The 22,914-nt window shown below is 54.5% G+C and overlaps 6 protein-coding genes across 6 annotated transcripts; 2 read left to right on the top strand and 4 right to left on the bottom strand.

Moving 5' to 3' along the window:
* Positions 1-1,249: 1,249 nt before the first annotated feature.
* RIB4 (lumazine synthase) lies at positions 1,250-2,099 on the bottom strand (the record flags this gene model as incomplete). The annotated part of the gene is made up of 3 exons (XM_056221180.1): positions 1,250-1,670; positions 1,778-1,943; positions 2,057-2,099. 3 exons carry the CDS (start codon positions 2,097-2,099, stop codon positions 1,250-1,252), a joined length of 630 nt encoding a protein of 209 aa, XP_056065167.1.
* A 643-nt stretch (positions 2,100-2,742) lies between these two features.
* GFA1_2 (glutamine--fructose-6-phosphate transaminase (isomerizing)) lies at positions 2,743-5,112 on the bottom strand (the record flags this gene model as incomplete). Its single annotated transcript, XM_056221179.1, has 4 exons — positions 2,743-4,513; positions 4,651-4,882; positions 4,956-5,026; positions 5,108-5,112. The coding sequence occupies 4 exons, from the start codon at positions 5,110-5,112 to the stop codon at positions 2,743-2,745; spliced, it is 2,079 nt and encodes a 692-aa protein (XP_056065166.1).
* Positions 5,113-7,234: 2,122 nt separating this feature from the next.
* On the bottom strand, positions 7,235-11,620 carry N0V89_012457 (uncharacterized protein; the record flags this gene model as incomplete). The annotated part of the gene is made up of 7 exons (XM_056221178.1): positions 7,235-7,925; positions 7,981-9,207; positions 9,314-9,951; positions 10,001-10,403; positions 10,833-11,112; positions 11,162-11,543; positions 11,609-11,620. The coding sequence occupies 7 exons, from the start codon at positions 11,618-11,620 to the stop codon at positions 7,235-7,237; spliced, it is 3,633 nt and encodes a 1,210-aa protein (XP_056065165.1).
* Positions 11,621-11,965: 345 nt separating this feature from the next.
* Positions 11,966-14,586, top strand: N0V89_012456 (uncharacterized protein; the record flags this gene model as incomplete). Its single annotated transcript, XM_056221177.1, has 3 exons — positions 11,966-11,970; positions 12,120-14,361; positions 14,413-14,586. The coding sequence occupies 3 exons, from the start codon at positions 11,966-11,968 to the stop codon at positions 14,584-14,586; spliced, it is 2,421 nt and encodes an 806-aa protein (XP_056065164.1).
* A 400-nt stretch (positions 14,587-14,986) lies between these two features.
* On the bottom strand, positions 14,987-16,546 carry MAK11 (the record flags this gene model as incomplete). Its single annotated transcript, XM_056221176.1, has 1 exon — positions 14,987-16,546. One exon carries the CDS (start codon positions 16,544-16,546, stop codon positions 14,987-14,989), a length of 1,560 nt encoding a protein of 519 aa, XP_056065163.1.
* Positions 16,547-16,854: 308 nt separating this feature from the next.
* On the top strand, positions 16,855-21,483 carry eaf1 (RNA polymerase II transcription elongation factor SpEAF; the record flags this gene model as incomplete). Its single annotated transcript, XM_056221175.1, has 4 exons — positions 16,855-16,910; positions 17,034-17,189; positions 17,293-20,446; positions 20,494-21,483. 4 exons carry the CDS (start codon positions 16,855-16,857, stop codon positions 21,481-21,483), a joined length of 4,356 nt encoding a protein of 1,451 aa, XP_056065162.1.
* Positions 21,484-22,914: the final 1,431 nt, after the last annotated feature.

Below are 22,914 nucleotides of genomic sequence, written 5' to 3'. Positions count from 1 at the left end.
TGGTATATCAGTGTTATAGGTTCGAGCGCAGAGGCGCGCGAAATGAGCTGGCAGGGCTATTCAGCGATGTTGCGCGCCCCATCAACGTATGGTTGTGATATGGGTGGCCGTTGCTGCAGGAGCGTGGCCGGGGGGTGCCTCGAAGCTGGCCTCGCGGCGGTCAGGATGAGGAAAACGCGCGCTGGACGCGGTGAGATGCGTGTCGGGCTGCTGGCGGCAAAGCAGGCGTTCGGGAGCCGCGCAAAGAAGAGAAATGGGAAGGGATGCTGAGGCGCTGCAGTCGGCGGCGAACAGCACGCACGAACAGAGCTCGGGGTGGTGATGCGGGCGGTTGGAATGCCGTGGTGAAAGAGATGAGGTCGTGAGTGCCAAGCATCGATTTGCAAGGAACACTGAGAAAGGGGAGGCGCGACTGTCAGAACCAGTCTTGCTGGCGCGCAACGCCTAACATGTAACAACCACCCACCCGCCCGCGGAAATGCTGCAGCCAAGGCCTCCTGTACACTGCGGGCCTCTGGCCCTCTCGTCAGCTAGCTCAGACGACGTCCCTTTACCCTGAGCGTCTCGTCAGCCTGCAGCGCGCTGCAAGGTGTTCATCTGCATGCCCCAGCCGCAACGTCATGCCGACCTTTCGCTTCCCGCCTCCCGCGCCTGCGCCCGAACCCCATCGTCGCACAGAATACCTCGACGAACAGCCATTGTCGCGACTATCCGCTCGCGAGCAATCGCTATATGTGATATGCAAACTGATTGATAGTTACATGCATGTAGGAGTCCACGTGGGCGCAGCGACGATCCAGGCCAGGCCCTCCCGAGAGGGGCACACGACAACCCGACTTGCTCTCGGAAAGCGCATAAAGGGGGGTATGATCCTTGACATGCATACGTGCCTATAGACACTTTGAACTACCGACATTTTCATGTTCGGACAGCGTTTTGGGGCATCGCGACGCTGTGACTAGATGCGCGGGGTCATTTTGGGGAGTGTAGGACGCAACGGCGGAAGCGGAATGTCTGCTTGCATACGGTGCCTGCGACCAGTTGCAAGTACCGCCAGTTCTGTACTTGGGCAGCGTGTTGGAACCTGTCATCTTAGACACAGGATCCCGTAGCCGTTAGAAGCGGTCCTAAAAGCCATTGTATGACTGAACGAGAACAGCTTATGCATCTTTCCGCTATGCTGTCATATCTTATTGCTTTTTCGCCTTCTACCGCTAGACTTGCAATCTCATTTTGGTATCCTTCGTGTCTAGTCGACATACTTCCCGTCCAGCCACCCCTTCCTCTTAACACCCAGCTCCACCGCCGCGCTCCCCCAATCCTCTCCATGATTATGTCCCTCCTTCCCACTGCTCCCTCCAATCCCCGCCCTCTGCAGCCCCTGCTCATCGCTCAACAACGTCAATAGCCCAAATATCAACGGCACGTTGTTATCCAATTGGACCCTCATAAGCCCGTGGCTCACCGCATCCGCAATGTACTCGAAGTGCATAGTCTCGCCCTTGATAAGCACACCAATGGCAATGATGGCGTCGAACGGCGATTGCAGGGTCGAGGACGTCGGTTTGGAAGTGGGTTCGGTGGAAAGGTCAGAAACGGAGCCGAGGAGGTCGGCGGCGGCACCGATGACGCTCGTGGAAGAGGACTGGACTTGCGACGCGGAGTGGAGTCTGAGGGTTTTTAGCCGCGATACGGGTATGGGCCTCCCTTCAAGGAAGCAAGGTATCTCGAACGAAAGAGAGAGGATCAAATGCAAGGAAGATAGTTTCAGACGTACTGCTTCACAGCATACGGCAGCTCGTAGCTCCCTGGAACGCTCTGCAGGATGATGTTCTCGTCCTTGACGCCCGCGGCCTTCAACGACTTCTTCGTCCCCTCGAGCAGCGCATCGATAATCTTCGTGTTCCACCGCGCGTGTATGATACCAATCCTCAAACCAGATCCTGATACATATCAGCTATAAGCTCCTGCTAGCTTCGCGAAGCTCAGAAGCTCCAGACACGCGGTGGGCTGTCCGAGCACCAACGTCTGAACGCGGGGTGGGGTTCTTGCGTACCATCGTAAGTCTTTGCCTCACCGGGTCCCTTGAGCGTCGTCATCGTGGTGTTCCGGGTATATGTCAAGGGTGGTGGAAGTGGGAGAGCGAGAAGGACAGTTGTCAAGCGTAAGTGGTGAGTCCACGGGTGGTGCGGGAATGCAGGAACAGACAGGAACACCCCACCAAGACCCAACGCCGCCCCCGCGCACTCGACAGGGATCACCTGCATTGCGACATCAGCCAAGCGTTCCACCAAGCTCTGCGTCCATCTCACAGACTCACTCTGCGCGACACAGGGTATGACGAACTACCGAGAGTTACACCGGAATGTCTGATACAATTGCGGACTGTATCAAAAAGGGCTAGTTGCATTGGGGACATGTTAGTACAAGTGGTCGCTATGTCGTAGATCCAGGATTGTAGTGGTGAGAAGATCTCTCATTTGTCCAATCACGTTTTTGCAAAGAACATGATAGTATGTTATACGTGATTCATATTCCGATCTGCTATATCGCCCAATGGCAAGCCTGCAACTAAGAGCTCGTACATCATATCGCAAATCTTCCTTCCATCCAAGCGAGACAGCTTTTTACTCATATAATCGTGCATTCAACCCAGACAGATCAGTTAGTTCCCAGACGCAGCCAGCCAGGGTGTGCAGCCTCTAATTACGCCAATACCAATGTGTTCATAACAATCATGCTCTACTCCACGGTGACAGACTTGGCCAAGTTACGGGGCATGTCAACGTTGACGCCCTCGGCAACCGCCATCCAGTAGGACATGAGCTGCAGAGGAATGACGTTGATGAGACCCTGAAGGCAGTCGACCTGCTGGGGCACCTCGATCTTGTCGGTCTTGTCAGCGGGGAACTCGGGGTCGTTCTCGTTGCAAATGATGATGGGTCGGCCGGCACGGGCAATGACCTGTTGGTAGGCGTTCAATGACTTGGCGAAAATGCCGTCGCGGGTGAGGATCATGACGATGGGGAGGTTCTCGTCAACGAGAGCAAGCACACCGTGCTTGAGCTCACCAGACATGACAGCCTCGCAATGAAGGTAGGAGATTTCCTTGATCTTCAAGGCACCCTCAAGGGCAGTGGCGTGCTGAGAGCCACGGCCGAGGAGCAGCAGAGACTTCTGGTCCTTGAACCTCTGGCAGAGCTGCTTGATGGGCTGGTCGAGCTTGAGCACCTCCTTGAACTGGTCGGAGATCTTGGTGAGACCGTCGATGATCTCCTCGCGCCTCTTCTGCTTGGAGGCACGGTCCTCAGAGAGGGAAAGAGCGAACATGACCATGCAGACGAACTGCGAGGTGTAGGCCTTGGTGGAGGCAACACCGATTTCGGGACCGGCGTTGATGTGGACACCGCAGTGGGTGAGGAGGGAGATGGAGGAACCGACAGAGTTGACGATACCGACAGTGAGGGCACCGCGCTCCAAGCAGTAACGGAGAGCCATCAGTGAGTCAGCAGTCTCACCAGACTGTGAGACGAACACGCAGGTGTCGTCACGGAAGACGGGTGCGGAGCGGTCCAAGAAGTCAGACGCAAGCTCGACGGCGATCGGGATCTCAGTGAGCTCCTCGAAGATACCACGAACAGCCATGCAAGAGTGGTACGAGGTACCGCAGGCAATGAATATGATCCTGCGGCATCGCCTGATGGTTGTGATGTACTGGCGGAGACCACCAAGGGTGACGGTCTTGTTCTCCGCATCGAGACGTCCACGCATGGCGTTGACAACGGACTCGGGCTGCTCGAAGATCTCCTTCTGCATGAAGTGGTCGAAGCGGCCCTTCATGATCTCCTGAAGCTCGATCTCGAGAGTCTGGATGGCACGGACGTTTGAGGCACCGTCCTCCTTGGTGAGACGGTGGATGTTGAGGGAACCCTCGTGGATGTGGGCAATGTCGTCATCCTCGAGGTAGAGGACCTTCTTGGTGTGCTCAACAATGGAGGAGGGGTCGGAGGAGAGGAAGAACTCGGTGGGCATGGGGACACCATCCTCGGAAAGGAAAGCGCGCGACTGCGAGCGGTGGAGGAGCGACTTGTCTGGGGGAGCAAGCAGGCTGTTTGCGTTCTTCAAAGCAACGTTCTGCGAGGCACGCTCAGCAGGGAGAGCAGCCTCATCCTGGTACTCAACATCGACAAAGTCAACCTTCATCTTCTTCTGTGTCCGCACACCAACGACGAGGGGCGAACCCTTACGGGCAGCGACGACCTCGTGGGGGAAGTGCACCGACTTCATGAGCAGACCGAAGGCGCCCTGGAGCTCCTTGATGACGGTCTTCGCCAGCTGGACGAAGCTGAGCTCCGGGTGCTCATCGTAGATGTATTTGGCGAGCTTGGCGATGGCCTCGGTATCGGTCTCGGTCTCAAACCTGAAACCCTTGCCCTCGAGCAGCACCTTCAACTCCTTGTAGTTTGTGATGATACCGTTGTGGACAATCGAGAACTCCCAGTTGGGGTCGGACCTAGAGGGACGCGTGTTAGCGCTGCGCACAATATATGACGGAAGTCGGGGCGAGAAGGGCTGCCGATCAACGGACCAGCGGTTTCAGCAGGCGGGCGAACTCGGGTCTAGGGGTACAGAGTGGATAGTACCACATACCTGTGCGGGTGGCAGTTGACGCGCGAGGGGGGGCCGTGGGTGGCCCATCGGGTGTGTGCAATACCGGCGTGCGAGTCGAAGACCTTGGACTGGTCGAAGCCGCTCTCCTCGACGAGCTTCTTGAGGGCGGCGACCTTGCCGACCTCCTTGACGGCAAAGACCTCGTTCTTCTTGTCACCGTCAATGGCGAGACCGGCGGAGTCGTAGCCGCGGTATTCTAGACGCTGGAGGCCTGCAATGGTGGTGTTAGTGGGGCATGCTCACGAGCTGAAGCTGAGGAACGAGCGGCGGCGGGGGGCACTTGCCATTGACGAGTGTGTTGAGAATGTACTTCCGGTCCTTCTCCACCAGGTAGTTGATGTAGCCAAAGATTCCGCTGTGCAGTCCACCGTCAGCTACGATTTCCGTTTGCGGCCAGCTGTGTGCTGCTGGCGGCGCGGCGGGGCAGCTAGCTTACCACATAGTGCTACTGGGAAACGATTGTGTAGGGTATCAAGCGGGAAAGATTGTATAGGACGAAGGCTCAAGCGATTGGGTTGCGCAGAGCTGGTAGGGTGCGCTGGGGTGCAGTGGGGAGGGGAGAGGAGCAAAAGAGCGGTGTTGATTGTTTCTCTTTATAGTGGTGGGCCAAGCAGCGCTCTCTCTCCACATAAACGCTTTTCGCTTTTCAGCTGCTAGTCGGGCCCGCCCCTGCACCGGTGGCGTCGCCTCAAACTGGTCGACCATGCTCCAATATTGCCCTCCCGCCGTGTCCACGGCGACGGTGACACTGCGGGCTCTCGCCGTAGCCTCAGCCGTCCCCTATTCCGCCGTTTCGTCATATCGTGGGAGGATGCCGGTCGATGGGGGCCCTCAAGGGCGCGAGGCCAATGGCCTGCGCCTCAGGCATGGCCAGTGCCTGATCGACGCTATCGCTTTGATCAGGGCCCTGGGGCGCAGTGTTGCAAGAATAGCAACGCTAGCCATCGGCCTCATTGATTTTCTCCATTGAATGCTCCATTGAATTTCTCCATGCTGCTGCAAAAGTTGTCTCCTCCGAGTTCGATATTCCCAAGCTCCGTTGGCGTCGGGCGCTGTGGCTAGTGCTTGCCTGTCTCTCCTGCTTACGGGCAAGCTGCTATTCCTGCACTGCGCTGCACGCCGCGCCAGGGACCTCAACACCATGCACCCCTCGCAATCGTCGTCAGCAGCATCCCTAACCTAGCCGCCAATCAATCGATACTGTGCACCCTGCTGGCACCCGCCCACGTCTGCGGCGTCCGCACGGGTTGCTCTTCACGCTCATGCTCCCACCATGGCTTTGGCTCCGGCAGACGTGTCGTGGCGACGCGGTACTCTCTCCACTTAGACGGCTCCACCACCAGACCACGGCTCCACCTGCTGCCACAGAGCAACATGTGCGATCCAGCCCGCCGAGCCAAGCTTGCCGTTGCTATCAGACGGTGAGCAACGACTCGCACGTGTACACGCAGACCACGACGCTGGAGTAGCGGACCCCATTCGCACCCGGCCTATCGCGCCCTGCAGCAGCCAAACGTGAGCTTGTCTCAGCCGCAACGGCGTCCACTCGTGCCAGTTCGCACAAAATGCACCAAACCATGCGCCTAGATCAACCTCCAAAAGCTACCCCGTGTCCCTGCGCTGGCTCGACCACGCCTCAGAAGACCCTATACACCGCTCAACCCTTTTCCCCTTTGACAGCTCGAATTTCCTGTATGGCGCTTCAGCCTTCGAATCGAGCTTCTAGCCTTCCCATCTCGGCGTTCCGCTTTGGGCCGTCGAGCAGGGCCGTCTTTCGGCCTCAGATCCATCCAAGCTGACTGTGCTTTTCCTCGCTGTTCGTTCCAGCGACCGTATCTACTGTGTAAGGTTCGCCCCACGGGGGTTTCAGATCCCGCTGTTCTCCATTGGTGCCGGTTCTCGTCGCATCTGTGCTTATGGCACTGCTGACAAGCGATTATGGGCCACTTGGGCATGAGGCCGTGGTCGTTCATAAGACTTCGTCCGGAGCGCGCGAAGGCGGCTCTTGCCATGCGAAAGTTTTCCCTTCCCGGATCGTGACTTCCTCACTAGCTTCTGCATATGCTGTCTCAACGTGCATCATGGACTGAAAGTGATAAAGTATTGAGGTGCAAGAGTGGTGCATCACTAGCGCGGCTAGAACTGCCCATAAACACTGGCAAGGAAGCTCCTGCCGAACACATCCAGAGGCCCCTGCCTCAATAACGATCACGACTTCCTTGTTAGCTTTTGTGTAGCAACGTGCATTCTGGACCCTGAAAAGCACCATGATCGATTTCATTGTGTCGTCTGTGGCTGACGCTAGTGACAATCGCGAGTAACGCCTGTACACTCAGTATACTCAAGTATATTGCGCATACTAAACAATCTATCCTGATCCCCTCCGGACTCCATATCAAGCACGCTTGAATTTTGCAAAGTACTTCCCAATGCGCCACGATCCGCTCCTTTACTATTGGACTGCCTTCTCCCACTTCAAAAGATATAAACCTCTAAATGCATACGCCTTGTTCATTCTAATGCTGGAAAACGCGCCTCTCAATGCACCCCCTTCCCCTCCCCCTCACAGGTTCATCGTCACAGTCATACTGTTACTATGCACCAACAAACACGGCGGCAAGCCCTGACACAGCACCTCCAAATCACTGATGTACTTCACGCTCTCCGCCTCGCTCTCGCTCGTGCCCTCCACGGGACTCGGCAGCGTCGTGAACACTACCGCCGTGTCGTCCGAGTGCTGACGGATCAACTCGTTGAGGATGAGATGCTGGGCTCGGCACGGGAGGTCGTTGAAGGAGAGGGGGATGGCTTGGTGGAGGGGGTAGCCTGAGGCTTGTGGCTGCGGGGCTACGGCTGGTGGGAGGGTTGAGCGAGGTGGTGTAGAGGATGAGGGTGAGCTGGGCTGCGAGGATGCCATGGCGGAGGCGATGGGGTCTTTCTTTCGGGCGGCGGACGGCGAGGGAGTGTCGACGAACATGATGGAGGGTCCGGCGGTCTCTTCGGGGGCGACGGCTGTTCTTGGGGTTGGCTTGGACGTGAACTTCGGGAGGGATTGGTGTCGAATTGGTGGCGGCCGTACGTTGACAGGCTGGGTTCGTGGAGAAGATGTGCGTCTGTTAAATGAATTCTCATCCAATTTGCTCGTCGTTGGTAGTGCCGTATCGGAAGTCGTGGCATCAGGATGTGGCCTTAACGGGGTCACTGAGTCTGCCGTGGGGCGTTCCTCCTGAGATGGTGCCTTCCAGAGAGCTTTCCTATTAGGCAATGAGTATACGCATAGTGCAGGTTGTGTAGACTCGGTAAACTTACCGTATACCAAGCTTTTGGGTGATGAATGGAAGGCCTCTGACTGCAGTCGTGGTCGGAGCCCGTTGTAGCAGACCTGATGGACGGCCTTCGTCATCACTGTCAGAAGCGTCCAAGTCATACTCATCAAGGTCATTGCTCATCCCGACAGAACTTCCAGTATCAACAGCTTCTTCCTCGTACTTAACATCGTCCCCATCGGACGAGCTCGTAGATTGCTCGCTGTCGCTGTTTGACAGTAGCTCCGCGGGCAACCGCTGCGCACGGATACCAATGGTGGCACCAGTCCTACCAACGTCGCTCACAGAGGCCTTCCGCTTCGCGCGACGTAGTAGCTTCTTCAGCTCCGCGAACCGCTTCGGTTTCGATTCCTTTCTCCCGTGTTGGAATGACGAAGTCGGCCAATTAACAACAGCCTCTAACAGATCGTCGACCTGAGCCAGTTCTTGGCTGGCGGTGAAACTTTGTGGCTTTCGTAGTCCCTGGATGTCTCTCCACCACGCTTCATCCTCCAAGGTATCGTCAACATCTTGCGCAGCTTCCGCGAAATCGCTATCATTCTTGCCGTTGACAATGACCTCGTACATCTTAAGACTACCACTCGCTAGCCAGAACACGAGTACCTCTGCCTCAATGCGTAGGTTCTTCAGGAGAGTGGTTACCCGCCCACGTTCTTCCTCGACATCAGTTTCGTACTCAACAAACACGGCGACTCGGAGTTTGTATGTCCGCTTCCACGACGGCACCGTGTGCAAGATACACCCGAGCTGAAGGATGAGAGTATACGTGTCAAAATTCGTGGTAAGGACGTTCTTTCTGGAAGGATCATCGCCTGCGGTAGCAATTTCTGCCGACATCTGAATGGGCCACAGGTCAATATATTTCTTGGTCGGCTCAGCTTCCTCGTCATCCGCCAGCCTGAGTGTACTTAACAGTTGCCGTCCCTTCGTAGGCTTCGGTGTCGGCACCTCCAGTTCTTGGAAACCCTTTGCAAGGGCCACGTTGATCTGGAGGCGTAGTACGAGATCCTCCACGATCGTGACATAGTTTTGGATTCCTATAGAGTTTTCGGGTTTCATAGCATCAGTCGGTAGTATTCTAAATAGCTCATCCGTGGTTTGGTTTTGCCTGGCAAGGGCCTGGATGGCTTGCCGAGACAAGGGACGATTCGCGGCCTTGCTAACAGGCCGCGATGGCTGCGGCGAGGGGATATCGATAAGTGGCTTGGACCTGAGCAAGTGCGTATGGAGTCAGTCAAAGTCAAGAAAGTGAGGGTTGAATGTAGTCTAATAGGTCCTACAATGTCCAAATTTAGAAGTTCCGGGGTCATACGTACTGGCGGAGTTCACCCAAATTGTAGAAACCCATGACAACGACATTGGGCCTCATGCCACCGAGACCAGCACTTAGCACCAGATTCCTTGCACCCCACTCGACCATGGGCGATATGGTAATATTTACGAATGCCTTGATCTTCGAAAAGTCGATGTATTTAGTCCACGACTGCTGTTGTCGGCGTGCTTCAGGTACAGCTGCACCAAAGTCTTGTGAGATAATGACATGACCGAGCACGAAGAGACCTCCTTTCTTTAACGAATTGCAAAATTGGATGAGCTTGTACTGTCGTCTTGGGTCGTTAACCAGCAGCAGGATTTGGGGTCTCCAGAACTTGACGTGCTCCTGCCGTAGTCGGAGTAGGTACTTCCGCACCTGGTGGTAAATTAAACTTTGCGAGACATCTCCCCAGGGTTTCGGAGGCGTCGTATAGTGAATGAGTAAGAAAACGACTATCAACAAGGCAACACATCCCGACGCATACACGCCGTCCACGAAGAACATGGTTGCGCCGGAGACGATTGCACCGGTAGCCGCCGTCTGCCAGTTGAAGAATTGGAAGGATGGGCGGAAATTCGGCGCACTCCCGATCTTCAGGGCGAACGTTGCCAGATTCGTGACCAGGAACGTCATCAGATACTGTATAGTGAAGTCAGGCTAGCATAATGATCTCGCGGGAGTAACGTACAGTCATGGTAACGAAAGAAGCGATCTGGTTGATATCCGCGAGCATAGTAAGTTGAGCCAACAGATAGGTAATCATAATAGCGTAGGTTGGATCGTCGGATTTTGCTGTGCCCTGGCCGAAGATCGAGAGGCCGGGGAGGAGGTGATCGCGAGCAAGTGCTTGTAGTAGCTTCGCTGAGCCGATGACACCCATCAGAACCGAGAACGATGACGTTGCAAACTCGCCCAAAAGGATAACGATGCCGGAGATGTTGGTCAGCTGTATAACATTGGTGTTGTTGATGAACGATTCACGCGTGATTGTCGCAGCCATGGACAAAATCACGACTGTATAGAACACAAACGTCAAACCCAGGCCATAGAGAGTGCCCTTCGGAATAGCCTTGGATGGATGCTTGAGATCTCTTTGATAAGTTAGCAAAATGGCATAAATCGGGAGGTCGACATTACCCGGACATGCTAGCACCACTTTGAGAAGTTAGCAGAATGGCGCAGATTGGGAGGTCGACTTTACTGACGCAAAAATACCGCTACACGCGGGAAATAAGATACCAAAGAGACTACTCCAACTTTCATGGTGACGCTTGTCTTGACTTCCAGCAGCACCTCTTGTAAAATGTGGGAATAGATTTTGTCGGAGAGTCTGCAAGCTCAGGCCAGTAAACTCAACACCTTCTCTAGCATCTGAGAAAGGATCGCGAATCAGAGCCGAAAGCGGGATGCTGATAATGGCGACGATTAAGAGGAACAGCAAGCCATTGCTGCATCGCGCAAAGAGGCCGCTACCAGCGAGGCAGATAAAGGTGCAGAGTACCAAGACGATGGTAGCCCACAAGAACTGCCATCTGAAGCCTTCCAGCATCAAAGGAAACCAGCTGCCAGTCTCAACACCGAAGTTCTCTATGAAACAGTCTATGAGACCGACGGCGTTCATGCTCGTGTTGAAAACTAGACCCAGGTAGAACACAATTCCTATTGAGCCGCCAAACTCAGGTCCTAATGATCGCGAAATCAGGTAATAGGCACCTCCGCCCCGAACGGTGCCATTCGTTGCGATCGCTGAGATCGAGAAGACCGTGATCAGGTCTATGGCATAGCAAGCGACGAGCATGCCTACTTTGTGTTAGCGGCTGATTAAATCATGATGATGACCTTGACTGACCCAGCATTCCTACTACACCGGCTTGGCCTAGGAGGAACCCAAACCTTAGGAACATAAGAATAGAGAGAACATTAAGCGTAGTGGGGACGAATACACCAGCAAAGGTCCCAAGCTTGCTAGTACCACCAACCGGTCGGGGGAAAGCACCTGGTCTAGGTTTCGCGGCATCCGTTCCTGCATTGTGTTTGCCTTCCGGTGGTTTGGAGCTATTCTTGGGAGATGTTGAGCGTAGCAGGCGCAAAGGCGCAGAGAACCAGTCACGCATGGACTCGAGTGCATGATCCCTCTCTTGGGGGTTTTCAGTCTGTCCATCTCTTGCAAGCAGCGGCGTTTCTTCTCCAGGCGACGGTGCTGGTAGTATGGAACCCCGTCTGTTCAGTCTCTCTGAATGGTCAGTGGCTGTACGAGTTGCAAAGCTCGAGTGGGATCTCGGCGGCATCCGCCTACGGGCAGGTGCATCTTCGGTCATGGTCGCACGCCCTGTGCCATGTCCAGGTCACGGGCTGTGGTGCAGGTCCAAGCGTCTAGACAGGGTTCGTTCCAGGAAAGTAGTAGTAATGGATTCTTCACGGCTCCGAAATGTGAGGGAATTGAGATGTTTCGGCTCGCTGATGAGGCATCTGAAGTAACCTGAGCAACAGGATTGAGGCGGTACAGCTGTAGCAATTGGCAAAGACGTCAGTGAGGTATTGTGCAGTTGCTGCCAGGGTAGCGCGGCCTGGCGAGGTTTAATGCTGCAGGGCCCAGCATGTGACCACCCCACGCGCGTGGGGCTTTTCAAGGTTTCCTCGCGACCCCCAGCAAATGAGGTCAGCCGCGGCATAACTGGGCAGGCCGATACTCACGCACAGCTGGCACCGAGCCGTCTTGTTCACCTTCCTCCACTCTACACCCATGGCGGAATATACCTTATAACGCAAACAGCACCTTATTAGAGGCAAAATCTGCACCCCGATAGCTCGTTTGGACTCGAGCCAATCCGCTCGTTACACGAAGATATCTCAAGCGTCCGCAACGCGATTGAAGCAGCTGCACCAGGCACGAACACTACGAACGAACGCTTCTTCCTGCCGAGCATGGCGAACGATGGTTCCGAACCGACGAAGCCGCTGGCCGTTCCTTCTTCGTCGCGCGCCTCTGAGCGTAGCTCGCCCTCCGCTTCCGTTCAACGCGAACAGTCAACAGCTCGACTCGGTTCTCCCGTACCTTCTTCTGTTCCGGTCGGTTCTGTGCCAGTACAGCAGATCCCCACGCCAGCTCAACTCGCGTCCGAAGAGCCATCGACCAACCAGACACCGCTCCCTGGGCGTGAGGAAGGCCAGTCATCGCTACCGGGGCCTGGCGAGTCAGCTCTATCATCAGCTCTAAAAGAGTCTTTCGGCAGGAGCCCACCACGATTTGGCACGCCGCCGATACGACCGCTGTCGCCTGCACAGGAAACCACCGCGCGCGATACCCTCAGCCAGTATGGCTCCTATGATGCGCGGAGTCGATCTCCGGGCGCGCCCTACGAGGACCCCGAGATCATTCGCCGTCACTTGGCAGGCCCTCAGAAACCGTCCATTTCGAACCTATCAGCTAGATATGGCTCACCCAGTAGATCGCATGCAGGATTTGGAGCAGACGCAGACGACGTCAGCAGGGGTAGACGAGGGTCCTCGGATGAGGAAGAGGGCTTTGACAGTCTGCAACTGCAGGGCGGGGATATTACACGGCAGATTTATAGGTGGTCAGCACAGCAGGAAGAGGAGCAACGGCAGAAGATGAAGCGCAGCCAGAGCTTCTCAGCAGATCATGCTCGAGCTAAAGAGCCTCTGTTGGACATCAACTCGATCAATCAGCCTGGTGGTTTCCGACGCAACTTCATTCGCAGGGCTGCCGACCAATCACCAGCACCAGGGCCTTCGGGTTATGGTACCGTCACCCAGAAACCGCAGCCTGTTGTCTTCACGAACAACTTCCTCGAGTTCTTGACATTGTATGGACACTTCGCTGGTGAATCGCTAGAAGAGGATGATGAGATTTTGGGTCCGGACGAGTACTTCTCTTCTGATGCCCTGACATCTGGAGAGCACACTGAGGACGAACGAGAATTTGGGGAGAACAGTGCCTTACTTACACCAGGCAAGAGGCGGAAACGCAGAACGAAGGTGGCAGGAAAGGGAAGTCCCACGGGTGCCGCTATGCTGCTGCTCAAGAGTTTCGTCGGTACTGGTGTTCTCTTCCTCCCGCGAGCCTTCCTGAACGGAGGCATGCTCTTCTCCAACGTGGTGCTCCTCAGTGTGGCTGCACTCTCCTACTTCTGCTTCGTCCTATTGGTCAACACTCGCCTTGCCGTGGAGCACTCCTTCGGTGACATGGGACTACACATCTATGGAAAATGGATGCGCAACCTGATCAACTTCTCGCTCGTCATCTCGCAGCTAGGATTCTCATCCGCATACACCGTTTTCGTGGCAGAGAATATGCAAGCCTTTGTGCTCGCCGTGTCAGATTGCAAAACGCATATTAGCATAGGACTCATGATCCTTCTGCAGATGGTCATCTTCCTGCCACTTTCGCTATACCGCAACATCAATCACATTCAAAAACTCGCCCTTGTCGCCGATCTCTTCATTGTCCTGGGACTTGTATATTTGTATTACTTCGACATTTTCACCATCGTTGATCAAGGCGGAATTTCAGACATTGCCAACTTCAACAAGAACGACTGGACACTGTTCATCGGAACCGCAATCTTCACGTTTGAAGGCATAGGGCTCATTATTCCCGTCCAGAGCGGTATGAAGAATCCGAAAAAGTTCCCCAAAGTGCTCGGCATGGTTATGATCGTCATCACCGTCATCTTCATCAGCATGGGTGCGCTCTCCTATGCGGCTTTCGGCTCGAAGACAAAGACTGTCATTATCCTGAACATGCCTCAAGACAATAAGTTCGTCAACGGTGTCCAGTTCATTTACTCTCTCGCTATCCTCCTCTCGACGCCGCTGCAGTTGTACCCAGCCATCGAGATCACGAGCCAGCAGCTCTTCAGCAGGACCGGAAAGTACAACCCATACGTCAAGTGGAAGAAGAACTTTTTCCGCTTTTTCATGGTCGGCGTCTGCGCGCTCCTCGCTTGGGTGGGTGCAAATGACTTGGACAAGTTCGTTGCGCTCGTGGGGAGCTTTGCGTGTATCCCGCTGGTTTACATCTATCCGGTAAGTTATACCCCATCGCAATCACAATGCATGTGCTAATGCTGTATACAGCCTATGCTTCACTACCGCGCCGTTGCACGTACCACTACTGCGCGTGTTCTTGATGTCCTGGTCGGCATCGTCGGCCTCGTTAGCATGGCGTATACGACTGCGCTTACGATCAATAGCTGGGTACACGGTGGTAGTACAAAGGCTCCGGGATATTGTGACGAAAGAATGCCTTGAAGCCGTTTTCCCTCATTGTAATTTCCATTGGTCATTCCTCGTTGTATAGTTCTGTCGAGAGTACTTTAGCGATAGCATGAGTTGTCCGTGTCTGCATAGCTCTTGAGACGCTGCGCCTTTTTATTTCTCGATTGTAGATGAGAATGGGTTCGTGCATATGGGTAGATGGGGAAGGGACTTGTCGAGATGAAGGTCCATAGAAAAGCTAGGGCTCGCGCCTCGGCATAGTGTTTTGCAGAATCCATACAGCATTGATGCAGATTGAGCATTGCGGTATACCTGCGCAGGTCGCGACGAGAAGATAGCATCGTAGGCATGGAGCACAGACAGAAGAAATGGCACCGTGGCCTCATAGTGTGCAGCTCCAAGCAAATAGAATTGTGGTATATAACGCATAACACTAGTCGCTACCCTCGCTGCTCGACTCGTCGTCTTTCTCCACAGGTATTGCTTCCTCGTCTTCCTCCGCATCCGGCGTACCCGTCATAACGAAAGATTTCAAGCACGTGATACGCGTGCCTGTCGTGTACGTTCCTAGCAAGCGCCCAACCTGCTGCGCTGTGAATCCCGACCCCTTCTCCGACTCCGCAGGTGTCTTCAACTCGTCTGTGCGAAGTAGCCACAACCTGACCGTGCCGTCGCTGCTCCCGGAGATGACCAGGAAGGAAGCCTCAGACAGCCGCAGAAGATCGAAGTCTTTTACTCGGCCTGAGAAGCCTGCTGCGGGGCCGCCGATGGCAGCAACGAGATTGCTCTGCGGGATCTCATCCTCCTTCTCGGCGTCCGCTGCAGGTTCAGTCGTGGAGTTTGTATCGTAGAACATTATGCGGCCGTCCTCTGTGGAAACGAGTAGGATGCCTGGGTGTGTGTCCGAGGGCAGGTAGCGCATCTGGTGAATTTTTGTCCGTGGTGTAGGGGTGATCTTCGCCTTCGCCTTCATGTCGAGACTGAAGACCACGACGCCGCGTTCGAACGCGACGGCGAGCTCCTCGCCCTCGGTGTCCCAGACAACTTTGCGGCCTTCTCCGCTGCCAAAACGGCCCTCGCCAACGGAGGCGAGGATGTCGCGACTGAACTGCAACACGCCGGCTTTGTTTCCGGTGATGAGGTTCCAAAGACGCATGCATTTCTCGCCCTTGCCCACGGTGACCATGAGCTTGTTGCTGGGATGCACGGCGAAGTCATTGACACCTGCGGGGACTTCGCCGGGAGCTGCGGTGTCGCCTGAGGGCCGGCCTTGGGCTTTCGGTATGGGTGCTTTGATGGTGGATAACGGTGCCCAGTCGCGCGTCCGGGTGATGGTGATGGTGCTGTCCTCGGAGGAACTCAGAAGCTTGGCCCTGGAGGGGAAGTGTAGGGCGGTGACGCTGGAAGAGTGGTGCAGCAGGGCGCCGAGCTCCTTGTTCCTGGAGTTCTCCGATATTGAAGTGCCATGGAATGATGGAAGTTGAGGTTTAGATTTAGAAGGTGCGGGCGGGGCTGTAGATATCGTGTAGAGGTTGATTCGCTCATCGGTGCTGCCAGTGGCCAGGACTACCTTGGAAGATTCATCCGTCGGGGGTGTCAGCGCAAGGCAGCGGATCGCTGAAGTGTGTGCGTTGAACAGGAAGGTGTCGGCAAAGTTAACCTTGGGTTGATCTTGCTCGACGGCGTCATCATCCTGTCCCGTGATCAGGGCCTGGGGTATCGCTGCGGTGAAGCCGTGCAAAACTCTTTCGTATGAGCCGGTGACGATCTGAACAGTGGTGGTGTCATTGGTTTCCCCGGCTGTTGTGATTGTTGTTGCCTTGTTCTTTGCGCCTGCCTGGTCGTCTACTGCGGCTTCCTTGCTTCTGCGTGCTGGTGCTGGAGACTCTATCTGTACTGTTTTTTTCGAGGTCGAGGCAGCGACTTCTTTCCCACTCTTCAGAGCCTTCGCCGGCTGGGCCCTGTCTGCGATCTCTCTCTTTCTTTTTGCCATTCTGAAGTTGGCTGTGTACACTTGACGTTGCTCGACGCGTTCAGCAGCAACACGAAATTTTGAGAAGCTGCAGGACGCTACTGCACGCTAGACAGGGGTCGGGAGCTTATCGACGGTTACCACGTGACCTACCGCCGCCCGCGGACTGATCCTCCTTTCCTCACCATCGCGCGCGAGCCCGTTCGCCCATCAGCCCAAGTACTGCCCTCGACATATCCATCAACGCCCACCTCGCCAACACCCGAAAATCCATCACATTGGCGGCACTCGTGGAAAACGGATGTCGGCCACCGATTGTCGGTCTTCATATGTCCCTCGACAGCCTTCGTGATGCGTATTTCCGGGAGAAAACGAATGAGATTGCGTAAGTAACTTGCGAATTTAACATCAAATCGCGAATTTCCCGTGTCGCATAGCTCTTGCAGCCCCCAAAAATCGCTCCGATTTGATTAATATACCTTGGTTGTGCTGATAATTGCCCATATAGACAATGCGCGGCTTCGTTGAAGCGCAAGCTGCGCGAGCTTTATGGGACTACCGCGCTTCTGAACGCGGGTCACCCGCTCCAGGCCCAACACTTGGCCCTCAACGATGAACCAGACGAGGACGAGGCCCGTTTTCTGGACGAAAACGACATAACTAAGTAAGCTACACTTTCCTTTTCCATTCCATAATGTTTTTGAATTACTTGTCGTTGTCGTCGCCGCGATATTGATGTTGGCGCATTCCACTAACGGCCCATGCAGACGACGACGCTTTAATGATGCAACTCTGCCACCTCCTCTTCCTCTCACATCACCGTTCCAGTCATCTACCGGCCCGGATTTATCTTTTACATCCAAGTCGTCACCAGCTACCGCCGTCGGTCCAAGCCTGGAGGAGCAGCTGCGCGCCGCATCTGCATCGCCGTCTGTTGCCACACAGCGGCCGCCCCCGACGGAGGAACCAGGCGAAACCGAACCATCCGCCGTCGCGAAGCCTGCATCAATTCCATCAGGTGTTGAGGCACCTCACGCTGCCGCATCCCCAGGCGACGCGACTGCTGTCGATGAGGCTTCCGGTGAACTGCAGCAGGCACCTCCAGTAACAGAGACACCCGTTACTCAAGACTCAAGAGAAGCGAACATCGTCGCGGACGCACCAGCTGTTGACCTGCGAGATGCCATACCACCGTCTACCGAGGAAGAGGACGCACTACCAGAGGACGGATTGGTGAATGGGCGAACGCCAAAGCCGCCTAAAGCACCGCAAGTTGTACACCTACCACCTCAAGAAGTACAGGAGGCGAAGTTGAAAGAGAGAGCGCGGAGGCTAGAGAAGGCAGCAGAAAAGGAACGTAAAGAGGAGGAGAGATTAGCATTGCCGAATGGCAACGTACCGGCGGATCTGGCATCGTCACCATCATCCACTGTTGGACCGTACTCGCAAGCGACGCCACACCCTCAACATCACTCTCCCGACACCAGTCCAGAAACCGAGTCGTTCCGTGAGCGAAGGCAGTCGCTTATCGAGGCAGGCCTAGTGGATCCTGTGGCGGAACAGGCCAAAGAAGAGCATGAGCGCGCGTTACAGGAACAGATGCGCCTGGCAAGGGAGTCTGCTCGTGCAGAGAGTACCGCGGAGGATGACGTTGAAAGACAGATCGAAGATGAGCAGGCTATCCGCTTGGCACGTGATGGAAAAGCACGATTGAGCGAGTCAGAGAGCGCTCCTCCTGTCGGACCGGATGCTCTAAGTGATCACGCCAGAGATGTCGTTCGCGAAATCGAAGCTGAAGAGGCGGAAACGGCTGTTGAGCAACCTGCGGCCGACTCACTACCGACACCTACCACGACTGCTCCTGAACCCTCAACGGCGGAACCTGAGATATCGGATAGTGCGGAAGAGCATCGGCCACGCTCCTCATTAGGCCAAGATCATCCGACTCCACCTGCAGACAATGATGTGGAGATGGACGAAGCACCTGTTTCTGTAAAAGAGCAACTGGCCCCTTCTACCTCCCCTCGACCCGAACGTATGACAACACGAGTCTCATCCGGCGCCCTGCAGCAAAAGTCCATCGCTCAGATCATCGAAGAGCGTGCAGAGAAATCGCCTGCAAAGGTTGTTCTTACACCACGTTCGAGCAACACGTCGCTGACTACAAGCCCTGCGCGGCCCTTGAAGGAGCAAAAGCGCAAAGAAGTATCTACTGTCATCTTTGCTAAGCCCGATTTGAACCGGGCAGCGAAGGCGCTGCAATTGTATAATGAGGATTACGCATCTCTTCAGGGCGCATCACAAGACTCTAGCAGGGATTATCTGCAAGGTCTATTCAATTACCAGGCTCATCACCCGCCTCGGTCATCACCTCTTATGGATCTGGTCACTTCTGCGCGGAAAACTGTGTCAACGGCTGGGGTTCTTGCTACTATTCGAGAGGCCCATGACTACAAGATTCTCAAGAGGGTTTACCAGCTGCAAAACGCGAATCGGTGGTCCCTTCGGCAGTTGAAGAAGTCTGCTGAACCCGAGCGACCTATTACCCATCAGGATCATCTACTTGCCGAGATGAAATGGATGCAAACTGACTTCAAGGAGGAGAGGAGCTGGAAAAAATCTCTTGCTGCTACTTTCGCTGGATGGTGCGCGGATTATGTGAACAGCACGCCCGAAGAACAAACGTCATTACGAATCAAAGCTCGTATCCCGAAGTCGAATGCAGCAGACCAAGACATGGACGATGCACCCACTCCGGATCTGGTTCACTCTGGTGCGGACGCGGAAAGCGAGTCTTTCGCAGACGACGAAGAACTATTGTCTCCGCTATGTTCCAATCCACCCGCTACGCTCTTCTCTTTGGGATTCAACGATGTCGTCATGAAGATTGACCGAACACCAGCTAGCGACGCGATGCTCCACGAACTTCCTCTATACGAGCCGATACTGGAAGGCGCAAGCGACGTTACACCTTTGTCTTTCGTGGATCCTCCTCTCGCCCCTGTATCTAAATTTGTCTGCGGTAAACTTGTGTCGCAAGTAAGGGGTCCTCCGAGAAAGCGCAGCCGCTACGAATATGAGTCAGAGGATGAGCCAGCTACTCCACCAAGTAGATCTGGAACCTCGGCCGAACATTCTATGCCCTCTACCCCTGGACGAAGGCTGTTCCACCGGAATGATCTGCCACCAGAGATGAGTGATGTAGCCTTGTTCCACCCCGAGAACAGGCATATCCGCGATCGACTCCAAGCTTCTCACCAATTCAGGCCGCCTACTGAGTTCCCGATGCCGTCAGTGTCTTTCTTCGAGAACCGGCAATCGTCACAGTGGCTATGGGAAGAGGATCAGAAGCTACGTGCCTTGGTAAAGGAGTATACTTTCAACTGGTCATTGGTCGCACAGCAGCTTGCTTTGCCTTCAATGCTCGTAGCTGGATCCGGTCGACGAACGCCTTGGGAATGCTTCGAGCGTTGGGTGCAACTTGAAGGGCTGCCCTCAGAGATGTCTAAGACGCAGTACTTCAGGACGTATCAGAGCCGCCTTGAGCAAGCGCAAAGGACCGTTGCCGCTCAACATCAAGCACAGCAACAGCTCATCCAGCAGCAGCAACAAAGTGGCCAGAATATTCCAGCTCAGACACCCCGAAGGCGGACAAACCAACCCATTCGAGTTGAGAGACGGAGAGAAAACAGGCATCTTGCCATCATCGACGGAATGCGAAAGCTGGCTCGGAAGCGCGAGTCTATCGCGCACAAGCAAGCCGAATCGGCGAAAGCAGCCGCACTACGTAAAGCGCAAGAACCCATACAGCCAAAGACCAACGTGCATACTCCTCAAGAGTTCTCGCGCCTTAAGTGGGAACGTGAACAACGGATCAAGCAGAAGCTTCTTGAGCAACAGCAACAAGAGATGCACGCAAGAGTACGTATGAATGTTTCTTCAATGTGTGTGTGGCTAATAGCACGTAGCAAATGGCGCAGCGGACAGCGCAGATGCAGGCACAAGGCTTGGCCAACGGCTCCGGTCAACAACAACGGATGGGAACGCCTGGTTCCAACCCCAACCTTACTCCACAGATGGCGAACGCTGCTCAGCAAGGTTCAAACCCAGCTGCTAATGCTGCTATGGCGGCTCGGGCACAGCAGAACCAGATGCAACAGGGCTTTCCCAATGCCAACATGAACGGCGGAATGTCGATGGGCAACACAGGTGTTCCACAAGCGCAGATGCAGGCCAATATGTCCAATGCTCAGCGGATGGGTCCTCCGAATCAGGCTCAGATGGCGGCCATGCAAAGAGGCCAATATCCCAATGCTAACCAGCAACACCAGTTCCAGCTCCAACAACAGCAGATCAACATGGCTAGTAATCTCACCCAGAACATGGGAATGAACAACATGCCGAACGCGAACATGATGGCGTCCATGGCAGGCCAGAACATGAACGGGAACATGACCCCTACAATGAATGGCATGTCGAGCAACGCCGGATCTCCTCGCATCAATCAGGCCTCTCCCAACATGCAGACTGCTGCTCGCCCATTGTCTAGTGGACACATGCCGCAATTATTGCAAATCCAAAACAATCTAAAGGTACAGCATCCGGAATGGTCCCAAGAACAGGTCCAGAAAATGGCGTCTGATCATCTTGCCCGGTTCCTAACGAAACAACGCGCACAGGCAATGAATGCAGCCGCAGGCTCCCCCGGCATGGCCCATTCTCCCCAGATCGGCAATAACATGTACGTTCAAAATGGCAATATGGGTGCCAACAGCCCAAACCAGGGTGCGGTCCACGCCTATCAGCAGCAGCTTGTTCGCCAGCAGCAAATGATGAGCCAGCAGAGAGCGCAGGCAGGTAGCCCCGGTATCAATGCCGCCAGACCTTCGAGCAGGAGTGCAACGCCGCAGAATCCGCAGCTGCAACAGAGCCCGGGTGTTCAACAAGCCCAAACGTAGAAACGAAGCGAAAACTCCTAGCACAGTGATGCTGCCGGACAGGCATCGCTTCACGTACGACTTCGAACTGTACATGTTTATTTAATGAATCCCTTTTCAATTCTGTCTACCGCGAGCATAACGAGCGATGCGCGCACTCGGGGACACAGGAGGCTCGGTTGTTACGGATAAGAGCATGGTGTTTGGCGTCCGGTGCGTAATGTCACCACGACTTGGTTGGGCAGTGGAATAGAGTCGACAGGGTCGGTATGAGATCAGACACCCTGAATAGCTTATGGGAAACCTCGACCATAGAAGTCGAGACAATCAACTATTTTAGCGCCCTTGCTTAAACAGCCCGAGGCTCAATCCTCCTTTTGTGGTTTTTTCCGCTATGTGATACTTCCAGCAGCCAATACTGTACACTAGCCGCCACATTGGGTCCAACGTTGGAGTCTAACCACTGGACTCGTAAAGTAACATCCACGTTGAAACCATGTTGTGAGATTCACACATCTGCACTTCTCCCATACAACTCCTTCTCTTCAATCATTCTCGACGCTAGGTTGGTGTTGCGACTGATACGCCACGTACTTTGCTAACTTCAATAGGTATAAAACCGCCGTTGCATATTGGTGCATCGATCAGAAGAGCATAGCTTCGGACTCACCGAAGTATGCTATAATTGAGCACATGGCCATAAGTGCCAGGCCAATTGAGACGGCATTACACGATCAGCTTCAAGAACGGACAAACAGAATTCACTGGTTGGTTAGTATACGTGTATATTCAATCAAATTATTGAAAATAAAAATCTTCTGAAACTCAGCGAACTTGGAGCATATTCACTTTCACGGCATCGATCTAGATTCGTAATAGATGCAGTTGAGATCGATATCCGCGATAGCCCTCACCGTAGTACAAACCCGCCAAAGTAGAAAGGTGCGTGATTTCGAGCTGCATTCTTTGCGTTCATGCTACACGACATTCCCCCGCCTCCACACGGTGCGCATGGGAACGCCGATCCCTTGCTGAATAGATCCTGTTATATGAATTCCAGGTGCGTCCTCCACCTCGTGTAGCCCGATGATTCGCATCAGCGATACCAAAATCATCTACAAATGTCTTTCATGCCTCAATTCATACCGTGTCGAAGCAAATTTTCGTATTGAGAGCTTCACATACAACGCCATCAATGTCCCTGTCGTCCGCAAGATTGGGACATCGTAGCTCCCCCAGTTTAGCTGGTTCAATTACGACATTTTAGTGCCACATCTGTTGCTGGCCCATTTACCTGGGCTAAACAACTATGGGCCCATTTGCTCAGACCCAAGATACATCGCCATCCTGGGCCAATATAGACCGTGTCAGACGCCAACAGGCAATCGTCACCTCGATTCTACTTGTGTTTATGATAATCTTACTGGCCAATCGCATCTATGTGAAGATATG

This window comes from Didymosphaeria variabile, assembly GCF_027946475.1.
Source record: "Didymosphaeria variabile strain IMI 356815 chromosome Unknown scaffold_10, whole genome shotgun sequence".
Lineage (NCBI taxonomy): Eukaryota > Fungi > Ascomycota > Dothideomycetes > Pleosporales > Didymosphaeriaceae > Didymosphaeria > Didymosphaeria variabile.
This window is presented reverse-complemented; position numbering and strand designations above follow the sequence as displayed.